The 14404-nt window shown below is 33.6% G+C and overlaps 1 protein-coding gene across 1 annotated transcript; it reads left to right on the top strand.

Moving 5' to 3' along the window:
• Positions 1-919: 919 nt before the first annotated feature.
• LOC111711474 (leucine-rich repeat and WD repeat-containing protein 1) lies at positions 920-13294 on the top strand. The gene is made up of 17 exons (XM_023485847.1): positions 920-1007; positions 1500-1552; positions 1960-2299; positions 3547-3629; positions 4137-4223; positions 6054-6115; positions 6718-6781; positions 7390-7512; positions 7747-7948; positions 8696-8778; positions 9699-9782; positions 10249-10355; positions 10536-10557; positions 10732-10800; positions 11153-11302; positions 11728-11844; positions 12233-13294. The coding sequence occupies exons 1-17, from the start codon at positions 920-922 to the stop codon at positions 12275-12277; spliced, it is 1779 nt and encodes a 592-aa protein (XP_023341615.1). The 3' UTR covers positions 12278-13294.
• Positions 13295-14404: the final 1110 nt, after the last annotated feature.

Below are 14404 nucleotides of genomic sequence, written 5' to 3'. Positions count from 1 at the left end.
AAAGTAATTATGCAAGGCATGGGAAGAGATGGGTAATGTAAATAAATTAGGGGTATAATTAAGAAGGGATGAAAGCATATCAGATAGGAAGGAATAAGAGTCATGAGGTGGAAAGAAATAAGGAAAGGGTTGGAAGGAATAAGTCCTGGTGGAGAAAAATATAGGTGGAATAGTTGAAAAGGGGAGAAATAACAGTTAGGGGGTGGGGAGAAAGATAAAGAGATAACGGGGAAAAATTAGAAAAGAGTTAGTAAGGAAAAGGATTAAGGTGGAGAAAAATAAGGGAAAGATTGAAAAAAATCAGGCCTGATAAAAGGAAAAATAAGAGAAGTGCTGAAAAAAGAGTTTAGGTGGAGAGAAATAAAGAAGGGTTTGGAGGATTACGTGTTGAGGTAGAGAGAAATAAAGAAGGGTTCGGAGGATAAAGTATTTAAGTAGAGAGAAATAAAGAAGGGTTTGGAGGATTAAGTGTTGAGGTAGAGAGAAATAAAGAAGGGTTTGGAGGATTAAGTGTTGAGGTGGAGAGAAATAAAGAAAGATTTGGAGGACCAAGTGTTGAGGTGGAGAGAAATAAAGAAGGGTTTGGTTGGAGGATTAAGTGTTGAGGTAGAGAGAAATAATTAGAAGGGTTTGGAGGATTAAGTGTTGAGGTAGATAGAAATAAAGAAGGGTTGGGAGGATTAAGTGTTGAGGTAGAGAGAAATAAAGAAGGGTTTGTAGGATTAAGTGTTGAGGTAGAGAGAAATAAAGAAGGGTTTGGAGGATTAAGTGTTGAGGTAGAGAAAAATAAAGAAGGGCTTGGAGGATGAAGTGCTGAGGTGGAGAGAAATAAAGAAGGGCTTGGAGGATTAAGTGCTGAGGTAGAGAGAAATAAAGGAAAATGGAAAAATTTAGGATTTAAAAGATTTAAGATTGAAATATGAGAGAAAGTAAGGAAAAGCTAGAAAGGAAAAATATCTTAAAGCTTAGTAGGGATTGGAGGGAGAAAAGTGTTCAGAAGAAAAAGGGTAAAGTGGTTGTAAAAAATACTGGGAGGAAAGAAATAAGGATTTTAGTTTGCTATCTGATTAACAATGAACAAGTTTTTCCATTTTAAACTGTTTTCTAATTCTGAAAGTTCCCTTCATTGTCTTTGAAGATTAAATCAGCAAGTCTCTTTTGTAGAAAAACCACAATTGTTAATGATCAATTTTCAGATATGAAATAAGGATATTTCTTTCAACACGGATAAAAAAGTTTCTGAAAGAGTGTCTTATTCAATCATACATGCCATAAATGGAGAATGACTTGAATTTTAGTCTACAGTCCCTTTAAATGAAAAAAAATCTTTATGCACACTCGACAAAATCTGAGGTTGTATTGATCTCCTGTTTAATACTGCAGAGGCTGACCGACCTTTATCCTGGATGTGCCTCCCGTCCTCCGAACCTCCGTTGAACTGAATATAGCAGCTCGAGGCGCAAACTTTACAGCGGCACTGACATAAACACCGCTATTAGCAGGACATAAAGAGCTTAATGACAGCCGTGCGGTTGAAGAGAAGTGTAAAGAGGTTGGAATGTTTTGAAATTAAAATATAAAGAGATTCTTTCTAATTAAATACTACAAAATAACAAACACGGCCATCTTCTGAATGAATTATAATGATAAAGTTCATCAGTTTTTTGTAGTGTATCAGTTGAATCCGGTAGAGTTAAACCCGTAATGAGCCATACATCAAAAGAATTTACCAAAATCGTCTTGACAATTTTTCAATGGGTTTTATAATTTTTTACATAAATCTGAGTATTTGCCAAAATAAATAAATAGCCATCATGATGGAACAGTTTTAAAGAGCTCCGTATAATCATTTAATTTAAACATTCCATTATCAGAAAGTGAAGAAAACAACATTTGATGAATGATGAATTTTTTCGATGTATGGCTTACTTAGAGTTTACTTGTAANTTGCTTGGCTAGAGTATCAGTTCCTTCTCCCAGAGTATCAGTCTCTCCTCCCAGAGTATCAGTTCCTCCTCCCAGAGTATCAGTTCCTTCTCACAGAGTATCAGTTCCTTCTCCCAGAGTATCAGTTTCTCTCCCAGAGTATCAGTTCCTCCTCCCAGAGTATCAGTTTCTCTCCCAAAGTATCAGTTCCTCCTCCCAGAGTATCAGTTCCTTCTCACAGAGTATCAGTTCCTCCTCCCAGAGTATCAGTCTCTCCTCCCAGAGTATCAGTTCCTCCTCCCAGAGTATAAGTTTCTCTCCCAGAGTATCAGTTCCTTCTCCCAGAGTATCAGTTTCTTCTTCAAGAGTATCGGTACCTCTTCTTTATTTTGAACTATTTTTTGTTCATGAGCTATATTTCATTTGAACTATATTTTATATTAATTTGTACTATTTTATGTTCTTTGAACTATTTTATGTTCATTTTAATTATTTTTTTGTTATTTTGAAATCTTTAAATTCATATGTTCAATGAACATTTCATTTGAACTATTTTTATGTTCTTTTTAACTATTTTTACGTTAATTTTAACTATTTTTATGTTCATTAAATCCATTTTTATTTGTCAATTTGAAATATTTCTTTGTTTGTTTAAACTATATCTGATCATTAATTGTTTGACTTAATTATAAACTTCATGAAATCCCCAAAATTTTAAAAACTACTGTGCATATACAGGATGTCCCACGAAACATGACAGTTGGTGAATAGTTTAGAATATCATCTTCCATAATAATTGTTAAGTTTATTGGGACCAAAGACAATAATAAAAATATTAAATGGGAGTCATATTGAAGTATACTTGATTTCAAAGTAAAAGATTTTGGAGGAAAAGATTTTTTTAACGAAATGAACTGCCAAAAAACCTTAATATCCTAATACAGTATATGAGGACGACATTCAAAACTATTTTTCAACTGTCATGTTTCGTTGGACACCCTGTACTCTGCAAAACTATTTTTCAACTGTCATGTTTCGTTGGACACCCTGTACTCTGCAAAACTATTGTCATTACTCATTGTCAAATTTTCTTAAGTCGTCAATGTATGTAGTATGTTAAGATCTCAACGAAATCTAATGTGGAAATGACATTATTTAGAAGTAAAAATGTTTTTTTTTTGTCCATACCCTTTTTTTTATTAAAAAATGCCCCTGATATGTTATATAACTTATTATATGGTCCTTAACTTCATAATTATAAAATAATTTAAAATAGTTCAAATGAGCAAGTAATGTGTTGATTTGAACTACAGGGTATGACGTTATGTCAGTAGTTCAAATGAACAATAGTTCAAACGAACAATAGTTCAAACGGGAGTAGTTCAAGAGAGAATCCACCAATTAATATAGTAAATATTTTGTGTCGTCTTAGTTTTTGACAGACTTCAAAATAATTACTTATTTTGCCGCGGCAAACCAAATCTACTGCGCAAATTGTCGGTATTAGCGGATTTCTCAAGGAACAAGTGGCGTGGGACGGTGAGAGCGGGGGAAGTCAAACAACAATGTAAATATTTAGCCACATTTCATGTAAAAAAATTTAATTTTACTTATTTTCAGATCTCCAGATTTATAGAATGCCGGACAAGAAGCGCCCTGTGTCCTCTGGTAGCGACAAGAAGCCGAAGCGTTCTAAAACTGAGGTTAGCTTTTCAAGATATTATTTACCCTTTATAATTTATAATTTGTTAAGATTGTTTATCTATTTGCGTAAGACTATATCGTTAATTTGAAATTGACCGATTTTACCAATTTTCTACGTGGATCTCATATGTAACACATGGATATAATTAGTCATGTGGCCGCATGGATAGGGGGGGGGGGTCCAAAAATCTTATACTAGGACGGACCCAAGATTTTTCAATAAATTTTTTTTTGTCTTATTGGTGAAGTGATTAACAAATCCATATAAAATCGACTTTTCTGAACTTAAGTTTTTTAAGACGAATCTTTTGACATATCTTTAAGAAATATTTTTTTCTGTTATATTAGTACTTAATTTTTGCGAAAAACACCGCGAGAAAAAAAAATCTAAACCTACCAGAGGTTTAAAAAAAGACTCAACTGCCCATCTAGGTAGCAAATGAAAAAGTAGGTAAATGTACAATCCTAATATTGAAAGAGATCGCTTTAACTTGGACATTGTTTAGGAATCCCTGGTTTACGATCCTGTTCACTTTATCAGATCCCATTCTAAGAACAATGACCCTGCTGATGTTCAGACTCAGATCTGGGAGGTAATAATGTCTTTTTTTGTTGTTACTAGCCTTTGAGAGCGCTTCACGTCCATCTTCTATTTAATTGTGAACATGTTCTCTTTGTCACACTGCTAAAAATGCAGGCTTCTGAGTTATAATCTAAATTTTCAGAAAATGCCACCTTAAATGAATTTTGATTAAATCTATTTTAAAGAAATTGTAAAAATCAAGTGCATTTTTAAGTCTAAATTCAATAGTAACTGTAGGTTCAAAGATTAATCAAGATTATTCTGTGTTTTTTGTGATATTTTTAGAACCATTAATGGCAGGGTCCTCAAATATTGTAAATTTTCCTTAACAATCATAAGACATGTTTTAGCTAAAAAATCAAAGCCCTAAGTGAACTGTATAATTGCCCAATTACTGCCTGAAAAAGACTTTTATGAAGTAAAATTACAGCATAAAAACTTTTTCGTGCCGCATTTTGACATCAAAATGCGCTTCAGCTAATTTTTATTAATAAGGTTTTAGTTTCTCATACGAGAAAAGTGGGAGGAGAGTTCTTGACTTAAGAAATAATTTGCAATTGTTAAGGTTTTAAGTAAGTTTTCTCAGTTTTATTACTAATCAATTGATCAGTGAATTATTTACTCAGTTTTTATTTAATTACCATTCTGTGCATCTGGAGAGGAAATTTGCTGAAAATTTGTCATAGACACAAAAGCGGATTTATAAAAGTCCATTCGTTTTCCCTTTTTTCCCATCTTTATTCTTTTTTACCGTTAATGACTCGTGTAGTTGGTTCAAGTTCAGATACAGTGCTCATCCTTAGTCAGCTGATCGAACTTGGTGTAGTACATCTTACTACGTCATACTTAAAAATAATAGTTGAATAAGCAGATTAAAGTCTTGAAACGAAACTTTTGTTTAATCATAGACCTGTGAGTGCATTTGATTTCTACAATTTTTTAAATATTGATTTGCTCAAAATTCCCTTGGTGGCATTTTCTGAAAATTGAGAATATAACTCAGTAGCCTGCATATAAACATTATCCAAAGAAAAGATAAAAGGTGTTTTGATTTGAAATCTGATGGTCCATTTTCAGCAGTGTGTGTTGTGTACATCGTAAAGCAAAACAAAAAGCGGATTTTAATAAAAACATCCGTGAATTTTCAAAATTTTCAAAAAGAGGGGGGGGCACAAAACGTATTACTCTCCGGAAAATTTAAACAGTGGTTAAACATAACTTAGAATTGTCGTAGGAGGCTGATTTTTTGCATGCAAACTCAGAATTATGTATTCCCCCCCATTTAATGAAAATCGAATTTTGATGGAGACAAATATTTGTAATTTTGATCATTTAAAACTCTTCCCTGGGGTCACGTGAGGTCCCACACAAAATTTGGGCCTTATCGGTTTAGCCGTTTTGACATTTATTGGACACAAACAGACAGACAGACAAGCTAAATTTACACATAGAAGAATAGAAATTCAAAATGAAATTTTATAACGCAAATGAAAAGCAATGTATTTTTAACCTTGATGCGTAAAATAAAAATGGATAATTCTGGCATATTTACCGCACTACGATATGGTTTGAGGGAAAATTTATTATCTCTGATACTTCTTGTAGCAAATTTTATGTGTTTTGGGGTGACAAGAACGTGTAATTTCACCAAGAGTAGTCCCAAGATGAACCCCTACGCTAGTTTAGTTGCGTTTATGTAAAGCGCTTTCGTTAAAAACTTGAAGCCCATCAGCTAGAAATCAACTGATCAGATTCGAAAGGCTATAAATTCTAGCTAAGGAGGATTGCTTAGCTGCTTTATTGAGCTTTCTTGAAATATTGAAATTATTCATTTATCCAGGTTGTGTTCGAACCTGATCCAGAGGATAGCAGCAAGACCCTGAGTAATGTAGCAACCTGCGGGTAAGTTCAAATAAGTCCTGCTTTTCTAGCCTTAACAGTGTTAAATTCTGAAATGTTCATTGTTTTTGAAACATAAAGACGCAAGTCTTTATATTAGAGTAATCACAATCGAAAATAATGAAAAGGAATGGATAGATATTAGATATATCTACTACATCCGTTTTAAAGGTACCGTTGTGAATCGGACATGCCACTCAATTAATGGAGGCTCCCTTGAAATTACCACTCTTAAAGGGACTATTAGTGTAACCCTCCATGTATAGATGGGAATGCCGGATTTACTACTGTTTCTTTAATATCTTTGTCTGAATCAGTTCTGAACTGGAAATCCATGTTTTTGTTTTTGAAAACCGTTTATTTTGATTTGTGATTTCTCTGCAATAGTGACCTGCAAATTAATGGCGAGGGTTCCTCCAAATTTCCCTTGCACGATGCTTTTTCCTAAAGAAGCAGTAGATAATACAGAATAGAACAGGTTGCAGGGAGTGAATGAGTATCTTCATAACATCCAGAGGTCCCCCACCCCCAACACCCCTGGGGTGGGGGTAGGGGAGTAAAAAAAATGACAACAAATATGTTAATGATTTCCTATTTTGTTTTAGAGGAAACAGTATTTGCATCATTGATGTGAACTCAGGCACAGTCCTCATGAAGTACAAACACAAGGTATGAGATTAACAATCATAGATATTGTTTTGTTATGGTTAAACTAGCCTTGGACAATAACATGACTTGGGACTATAACATGACTTGGGACTATAACATGACTTGGACTATAACATGATATTTTATGGGACGATAACTCAATCTAAAACCTTGATTATTTCATTGAAACTATCAATAGATGGAAACCTTGATAAGTTCATTTTATGAAAAAGATTGACAAATCGACGAAACTCCGTGAAAACTATTGATGGAAAACTGATAAATTCATGTAAAACTTTGTTAGTTGATATAAAAGTAAGATACTATTATTAAACTGATAAATTCATAGAAAACCTTGTAAATCGATGAAATTGCTTGGTAAATTGATAGTCCCTCATAATATGATATAATATGATAATTTGATGAAAAATCTTGATATTTTGTATGTAAACCTTATATTTTGTAGGAAATCATGAAAAATTGATCAGAAAGAAGAATGATGATTTTTGGAAAAATCGTGATAACTTTCATGAAAACCTTGATAAATAAATGGAAAATAGTTATATCGAAAATTCTGATATTTTGAATTCTCCACTTATCATCGCAATTTAACAACCTTCATTGTTCAGGATATTAGAGAGAATTTTTATACTCTCGCCTGGACAACTCTGAACCTGGGAGGGGAGAAGACTAATATTCTAGCTAGCGGGGGGATTAAAGGAGAAATCAGGATGTTTCATCCCAAAAACAAGGTTGGTCATAATTCTAAAACCATTTNTTTGTTATCCCTACTGTCCATACGCGTCAAAAAATATATATTTTAATGTTTTTTTTTACAGCGAAACCGGACAATTTGCAAGATATTTTGAATAATAATAAATTTATTTTTTCTTCCCACCCAAAATTTTCTACATTCACCGGGAGTGGTCGGCTGGTGTGCTAATTTAAAATAAAAAGTCCCTACAATAACGGTTATTTTCTGCCAGGTGTGTTTCCACGAATGGAAGCCGGTTGATATTAAGAAGCCAACTGCTGTAAACTCCCTTGTGTTCCACAGTTCTGAACCCACCTGGCTCTTTGTGGGAACCAACGACGGCAACGTGTCTCTCTTTGATGTTGGTACTCCTACCCTTCCAACATATGATGGAGTTAACCCTAGACAACTCCTCAAACTCTTCCCTGATTACGGTTAGTGTTAATGATCGTTCTAGTTCGTTTCTCTAAAAAAATTGATAAAATTCGAAGATTTCAAAACAGGGGTGTATATTAGTTGTGAGACTCATGTAAAAAAAATGACAACAAATATGTTAATGATTTCCTATTTTGTTTTAGAGGAAACAGTATTTGCATCATTGATGTGAACTCAGGCACAGTCCTCATGAAGTACAAACACAAGGTATGAGATTAACAATCATAGATATTGTTTTGTTATGGTTAAACTAGCCTTGGACAATAACATGNCCTAGCGTTGCCCAGGTTACTCATAGTTACTCCCACCGTTTACCCGCGGTTGGTCTTAAATTAAGAAATTTAAACATTTATTTTTGTCAACCCACACAACTTAGAATTTCAAAACCAAGCTTTGAACATTCCTGTGGTTCCCCCGAGTTCCCTATTAAAAATGTGAGGCAAATCGGTCCAGGGATATATGAGTTAGAGCGGAAAAACAAAACTTTATATTATTTTTAATGAGAACTTTTAAACTTTTTAGCCAATCCTAATATTGTTTTGAAATGTGGATTTTTTAAGACGAAACCATTGTGCATTTTTAGGCGCATTGGTGTTTTTAATTCCAAAACTAAATTTTCTTATTTTTATGGATACACTTCAGTGATGAGAAGCGTCGACCCCTATTTCATTGAATGATGGATTGTCTGCAAATCATAATAGTATTAATAAAAAGCAGGTTAACATGTCGTTATATATTTTGTTTAGGAGACGTATATAATATCGCTTGGTCTGGACACAATTCTAAGTGGCTGCTAGCTGGGACAGCTGCTGGGTTAGTAGGATGGAAGGTAGGATACTTATTTTATCAGTTTTACCGTCGTCATAAGGGAAATCCGTATTAAACTTGCCATAATTTACATGGTTGGAGTGTATTAGTTCATAGATTATCCATTGATTCACAGTAGTTCTTTCTTCATCTATTATCTTCATTCTTCTATATATTCATCCATTTATCCATCCTTCCTTTTATCTTTTCATCTAATCATCCTATCAACCTCTTCTTTCATATACTTACCTATTCATGCTCTCATGGATATATGAATATATTGACCTATTCATCCCATAGGTAAATAAATAAACATAGATAGTTTATGTACGCAAAATCACCAAGAATTGTACAGTCCGCGAACTCATACTTCTGGGGGTCAAAGTGTACTTCAATGATAAGCGGGGTGGTTTGGTGTTTTAATGGATTTCATAATAGAGTGTAAAATAACTCCGGGAATGGAAATATTTGAACAACAATATTTCACTGAGCAATTTATCATATTGACGAGAACTGAAGGACATGAGAAGGACTAAACTAACTTAAATTTCTCTCTACAGAACTCATGTACACCACAAGTACTCAATGACATAAGAACAGCTAATGTTCACAACCGACCTAGTTATTCTATATAATAGGAATATCTTTAAAACATCTCTGTACATTTATATCTTTCAAGATTAAAAATGTCGTCTTATGCGCTATCTATCTTTATCTATGATTCATCCTCTCATGGATATATGAATATATTGACCTATTCATCCTCTCATGGATATATGAATATATTGACCTATTCATCCTCTCATGGATATATGAATATATTGACCTATTTATCCTATTTATCCAATCATTTTTTTAACTTCCTTATGTTAAGATCTCATCCTGTATATTGACCTATTTATCCTATTTATCCAATCATTTTTTTAACTTCCTTATGTTAAGATTGAGGCGGAGAAGGTGCGGAGTGAAACGAAGTACAAACCTTTCCTGGTTGATTTCCTTCTACCTGCCAGTGAACGGGATAAGGTCGGATATAAATTGTATATTTAGGGAGGGGGGGGGGAAGTATTGTTGAAAATTTACTGTGCCGTCATAGGGGAGCACTGAATTCATTTCGAGGCTTTGTAATAACATTCTAGACTTTGTAATAGCATTCTAGACGTCTTGTAAATTAAGATTATGATTAAGTTTTTTTGTAAAGGTTTCGTTTTCTTGTTTCCCAAAAGTTGTTTGTTTACTATAGAACCAGTTCTATAGCTGTAATTACGTCACAGTTGAGTGTAAACAACAAAACTTGCCATTTGAAGTTAAATTTTTCATTTCTGTCCCAGTGCGGAACAAGATGGACCTTGTCCGCTAATTCTTAGATGACATCTGATGACAGATTTTTTCATCATTTGACGTATTAATGTATTATCCGATGTGTTATTCCATTCAGTGTACTCTTTGGTTTTGTTAGTTCGTCTATTTTGTAAATTAGTTTTATTTTCAGGACGAGAACCCAATAGTTGACAGTTTAGCTATTGTGTCCGAGTATACCGTAGTGGCAAAGTGTGCCAATCACGGGCTTATATACCTGTGGGATCTGAGGTACAAATAGTTAGTTTAGAATCTCACCGCTAGGGGTTTCTGAAACGAAATTTAAAGGAGAATATCACCATAGAAGGGTCTCGTTCAATCTTGATGTTTCGATATGCTTTGTTTGCTTCAGTATTCTATAGGATTTAACATACGGATAATTGGCGTTTTTGCAGATAGCCCAGTCTAATAGTATTCTAGCATGCCAATTCTTTGTGAACTTGTTAATTACTCCTTTTTTTACGGAGCATCGAACTTGTCAAAAAAAATTTTTAGTTTCTAATAAATTGAAAATTTAATTTAATTTTTATAGAAAACATACACTCTATTATTGTTAAAAACCTGTTATAGGTGTAAAATAAAACTGGATCACCGTTTGACAATGTCTGTATACTAGGTGAGCATGCTAGCAAACCTGAAATGGTCGGATACAGACAACTTCTATATGAATCTGGGATGCCACAAGGTAACCTGATTTTTATACAAACCCCTTTAATTTTAAAACAGTTGGATACAATCCCTTTGATTTTTAATTTTAGTTATACAATCCCTTTAAGCTTAAATATTTTTATGCAAATTTTTTTTTAAATGTAGGCGGTCTGGGTTGCCCAAGATGGGGCTTCTTGCAGATCTCATCTCACATAATCACATAATCACATATTCCTATTTGATCATATTTGACCTTAATAAATTCCTGTTTGATAATAATTGAAATTAATATATTCCTGTTTGATGATATGTGACAAAAATATATTCCTGTTGGATGACAGATGATAATAAATTCCGATAATATGTGACCTTAATAAATTACTGTTCAGGGTAAAGGACTGATAGTGTGCGGAGATGACAAGGGAAGCCTATGGCTCTACAACATGCCTGGTATGGTTAACAGTAGTCCGGATAAGAGTCCAGAACCTATCAAGAAACTGGTTGATCCAACCACAAAACTGGTTTGGCCGGAGCTACAGGTATTCGGATTTGGTTGGGAAAGCGCTTAGCTACATCTAATTAAGCGTAAACTTATGATTGGAAGGTTTAAGTTTCATTCCGGGCATAATCATGAGATGATTAAGGAAAGATTTAAAAACGAGATGTCTTTGTTCGACTAATTAAACCGCCAGGGGAGGGGGCGAGATTTTAAGGACCCTAGCCTCTATTCTAAGTGTTCTTTTCTTAATGTTGATAATAAAAATTGCATGGCGATCNCCTTATTTGAACTATACTTTTTGGGTCATTTGAACATATAATAATAGTCCAAAATGATAATTATATTAAGTCGTGAAAATATGTTTGGCTAAACATTTTGAAATTTTCTTGACATTTTTTTTGAGATGTTAATGATTTACAGGTAAGCATGCTTGAAGTCTAATGAAACTAAGTTAATCTTGTTTAGGACGACCACCTGGAGAACAGCAGGAAGGTACCGCTTGACCGACACGATATTATCATAGACAAGGTCACAACAAGCTGGGATTGCAGTCATATCGTCGCTGTTACTTCAAATAACATGGTAACTTGACCTTTCTCTTTAGGGGCATATATTTTTCTTTATATCCAATTTTTCATTTTTTACCTCAGATCTTCGAAATCATTCCCCCCCCCCCAGCTCAGGGAGTGGGATAATTCTTAAAAATATACATCCCTGTCTCCCTTTTTTATCATTCCTTTTTTCGTGCATTAAAAATTGGAAATCTATTCCTATTGTAAAACCAGGTAGTATTTAGAAATTGGATTTTTTTCATCATAAATATGTCTGGCAATATCATTTCTATGAGGCGCAAATTTCAAATTTTTTTTTGTTTGTGGGGAGGGGGTGGGGGTCAGGTATGATAAGGTTTACCTTTTTTAAATCTGATATTGCATTTTAGTATTACGTTTCATTATTTTTCCTTTTTCAGGTTTGTATTTGGAAGAGAACAGACGAGGATAGTTCAGATAGTTAAACCCGTCCTCACTCCAGCCGCTAATCAATCGATTACGAAACCAAATCATTGAAATAGACTTAGTTTTGTAGAATGTGAACTGCCCTCCCTCCTTCTCTTCTGGAAACAAAGAGTTGGATGGAATGTGAATTGCCCTCCCTCCCTTCAAATATAAATCTCACAATTCCAATATTATGTCGCTTTATCAAGGGAATAATTTCCCTTCTGTTTCTGTTAATGTATCGTTGTCTTTCGACCCCTTTGAGCTGAATTCTGATAATTTTTGTTAACGTTTTTTTATTAATTGTTCTTTACTCAGTGTATCTGTATCTTACTTTCAATTGAATAATTTTTTACTATGTGTGCGGGAATCTTCAATTGTTTGTATTCAACGTCTCGTACAATTAGAGTCATATAACTTGTTTCTTTATAACGTTATCTTTTTTTCAATTTATATTTTTTGTTCTGTTCTCCCTCTCTGAATTCATTCGAACTTCATTTGTTGAGTTACGAATTCATTCAAACTTGATTTGTCGAGTTACGAATTCATTCGAACTTCATTTGTCGAGTTACGAATTCATTCAAACTTCATTTGTCGAGTTACGAATTCATTCGAACTTCATTTGTTGAGTTACGAATTCATTCGAACTTCATTTGTCGAGTTACGAATTCATTCGAACTTCCTTTGTCGAGTTACGAATTCATTCGAACTTGATTTGTCGAGTTACGAATTCATTCGAACTTCCTTTGTCGAGTTACGAATTCATTCGAACTTCATTTGTCGAGTTACGAATTCATTCGAACTTCATTTGTCGAGTTACGAATTCATTCGAACTTCATTTATCGAGTTACAAATTCATTCGAACTTCATTTGTTGAGTTACGAATTCATTCGAACTTCATATGTCGAGTTACGAATTCATTCGAACTTCATTTATCGAGTTACGAACTCTTACTAAATTCAAAAAATAGTACTTAAACCGTTTACGTTTTTTGCCAATTGTTAAATGTGTTCTGAAATATAGTGTACAAATGTAAATGGATTTTATTTATGCTTAGTTAGAAGTTGATCATGATGATCAAATTTGGTAATTTACTCTAAAAATATTTCTTAAGAAAGTCTTACTCCCATTGCACTACATGACGGTTAATAAAGTTGGATCACTAAATAAGACGAGAAAATTGTCCTAAGGTGGGAATTTCACACTAAAAGTATTACTTCATAAAGTATTAAGTTAACATCATTCTGAATGAAAAGGATCATTTTTAAAGTAATTTTAAATTAAAGAACATTTTTCTAAAATCAACGTCGTAAATAATGATAAATGATGTTAACATTTTAAATTATTTACAGCATAATTTGTCACAAATGTTTTTTTGTTGCGAATTTTTATAAAATCTTGGGTCTTTTTTTTTTTAAATCAAAGCTTGATCTCAGAATTTGCAGTTTACCCACTGAAAGGATGACTTAAAATTATCCAAAATATCAAGGTTTTATCTCCTCTAACATTGCGTTCAATCTTTACCCAATCTACCACTGTTCAGTTAGATAATTCGATATTATTTTTATCTGCTGTAAAAATCAAAATAACAAACATCCCATTTCTAAGGCGTTTCAAATATGGTCCAGTGCCCTACACTTGAAAAGTTGACAAATTCTTGAAATACTTATTTTAAATCGTAGAAGTGTCACAACCCCTTTTTCTAGTTAAGAAGCCGAACAAAAATTGTATATTGTAAAACGTTAAGAATACGGATGTGAAAAGCTGGTCCAGATAAATTTCTATTATTCCATATACAGGGTTTCTCAATCCCCATGGGAATTAAGTCACGACTTCAATATCGTCTTTGTTCCGTGTGGCTTTACAACGAGACACATTTTTGGTAGAATCCCATTAAAAACGAGTAAAATCTGAAACTGCTAGTAACGGGATTTCTAAAATGTGTTCTACTATTTTCGAACCTTGAAAATTGTCAGTTATCGAGAAGTCTGTCCGGATTCCATTAAAATTGTTCAAATGATTGATGTCTCCGCCAATTTTAAAGATAAAAAGAAGGCAGACCATATTTTAATAAGCTCTTAAGCTTCAGCTTTCTTTAGTTGGTTTCACTCTCCTGTAGGTCGGATCTGTACAATACTTGTAAGTCG

Source organism: Eurytemora carolleeae, unplaced genomic scaffold (genome assembly GCF_000591075.1).
Source record: "Eurytemora carolleeae unplaced genomic scaffold, Eaff_2.0 scaffold1155, whole genome shotgun sequence".
Lineage (NCBI taxonomy): Eukaryota > Metazoa > Arthropoda > Copepoda > Calanoida > Temoridae > Eurytemora > Eurytemora carolleeae.
This window is presented reverse-complemented; position numbering and strand designations above follow the sequence as displayed.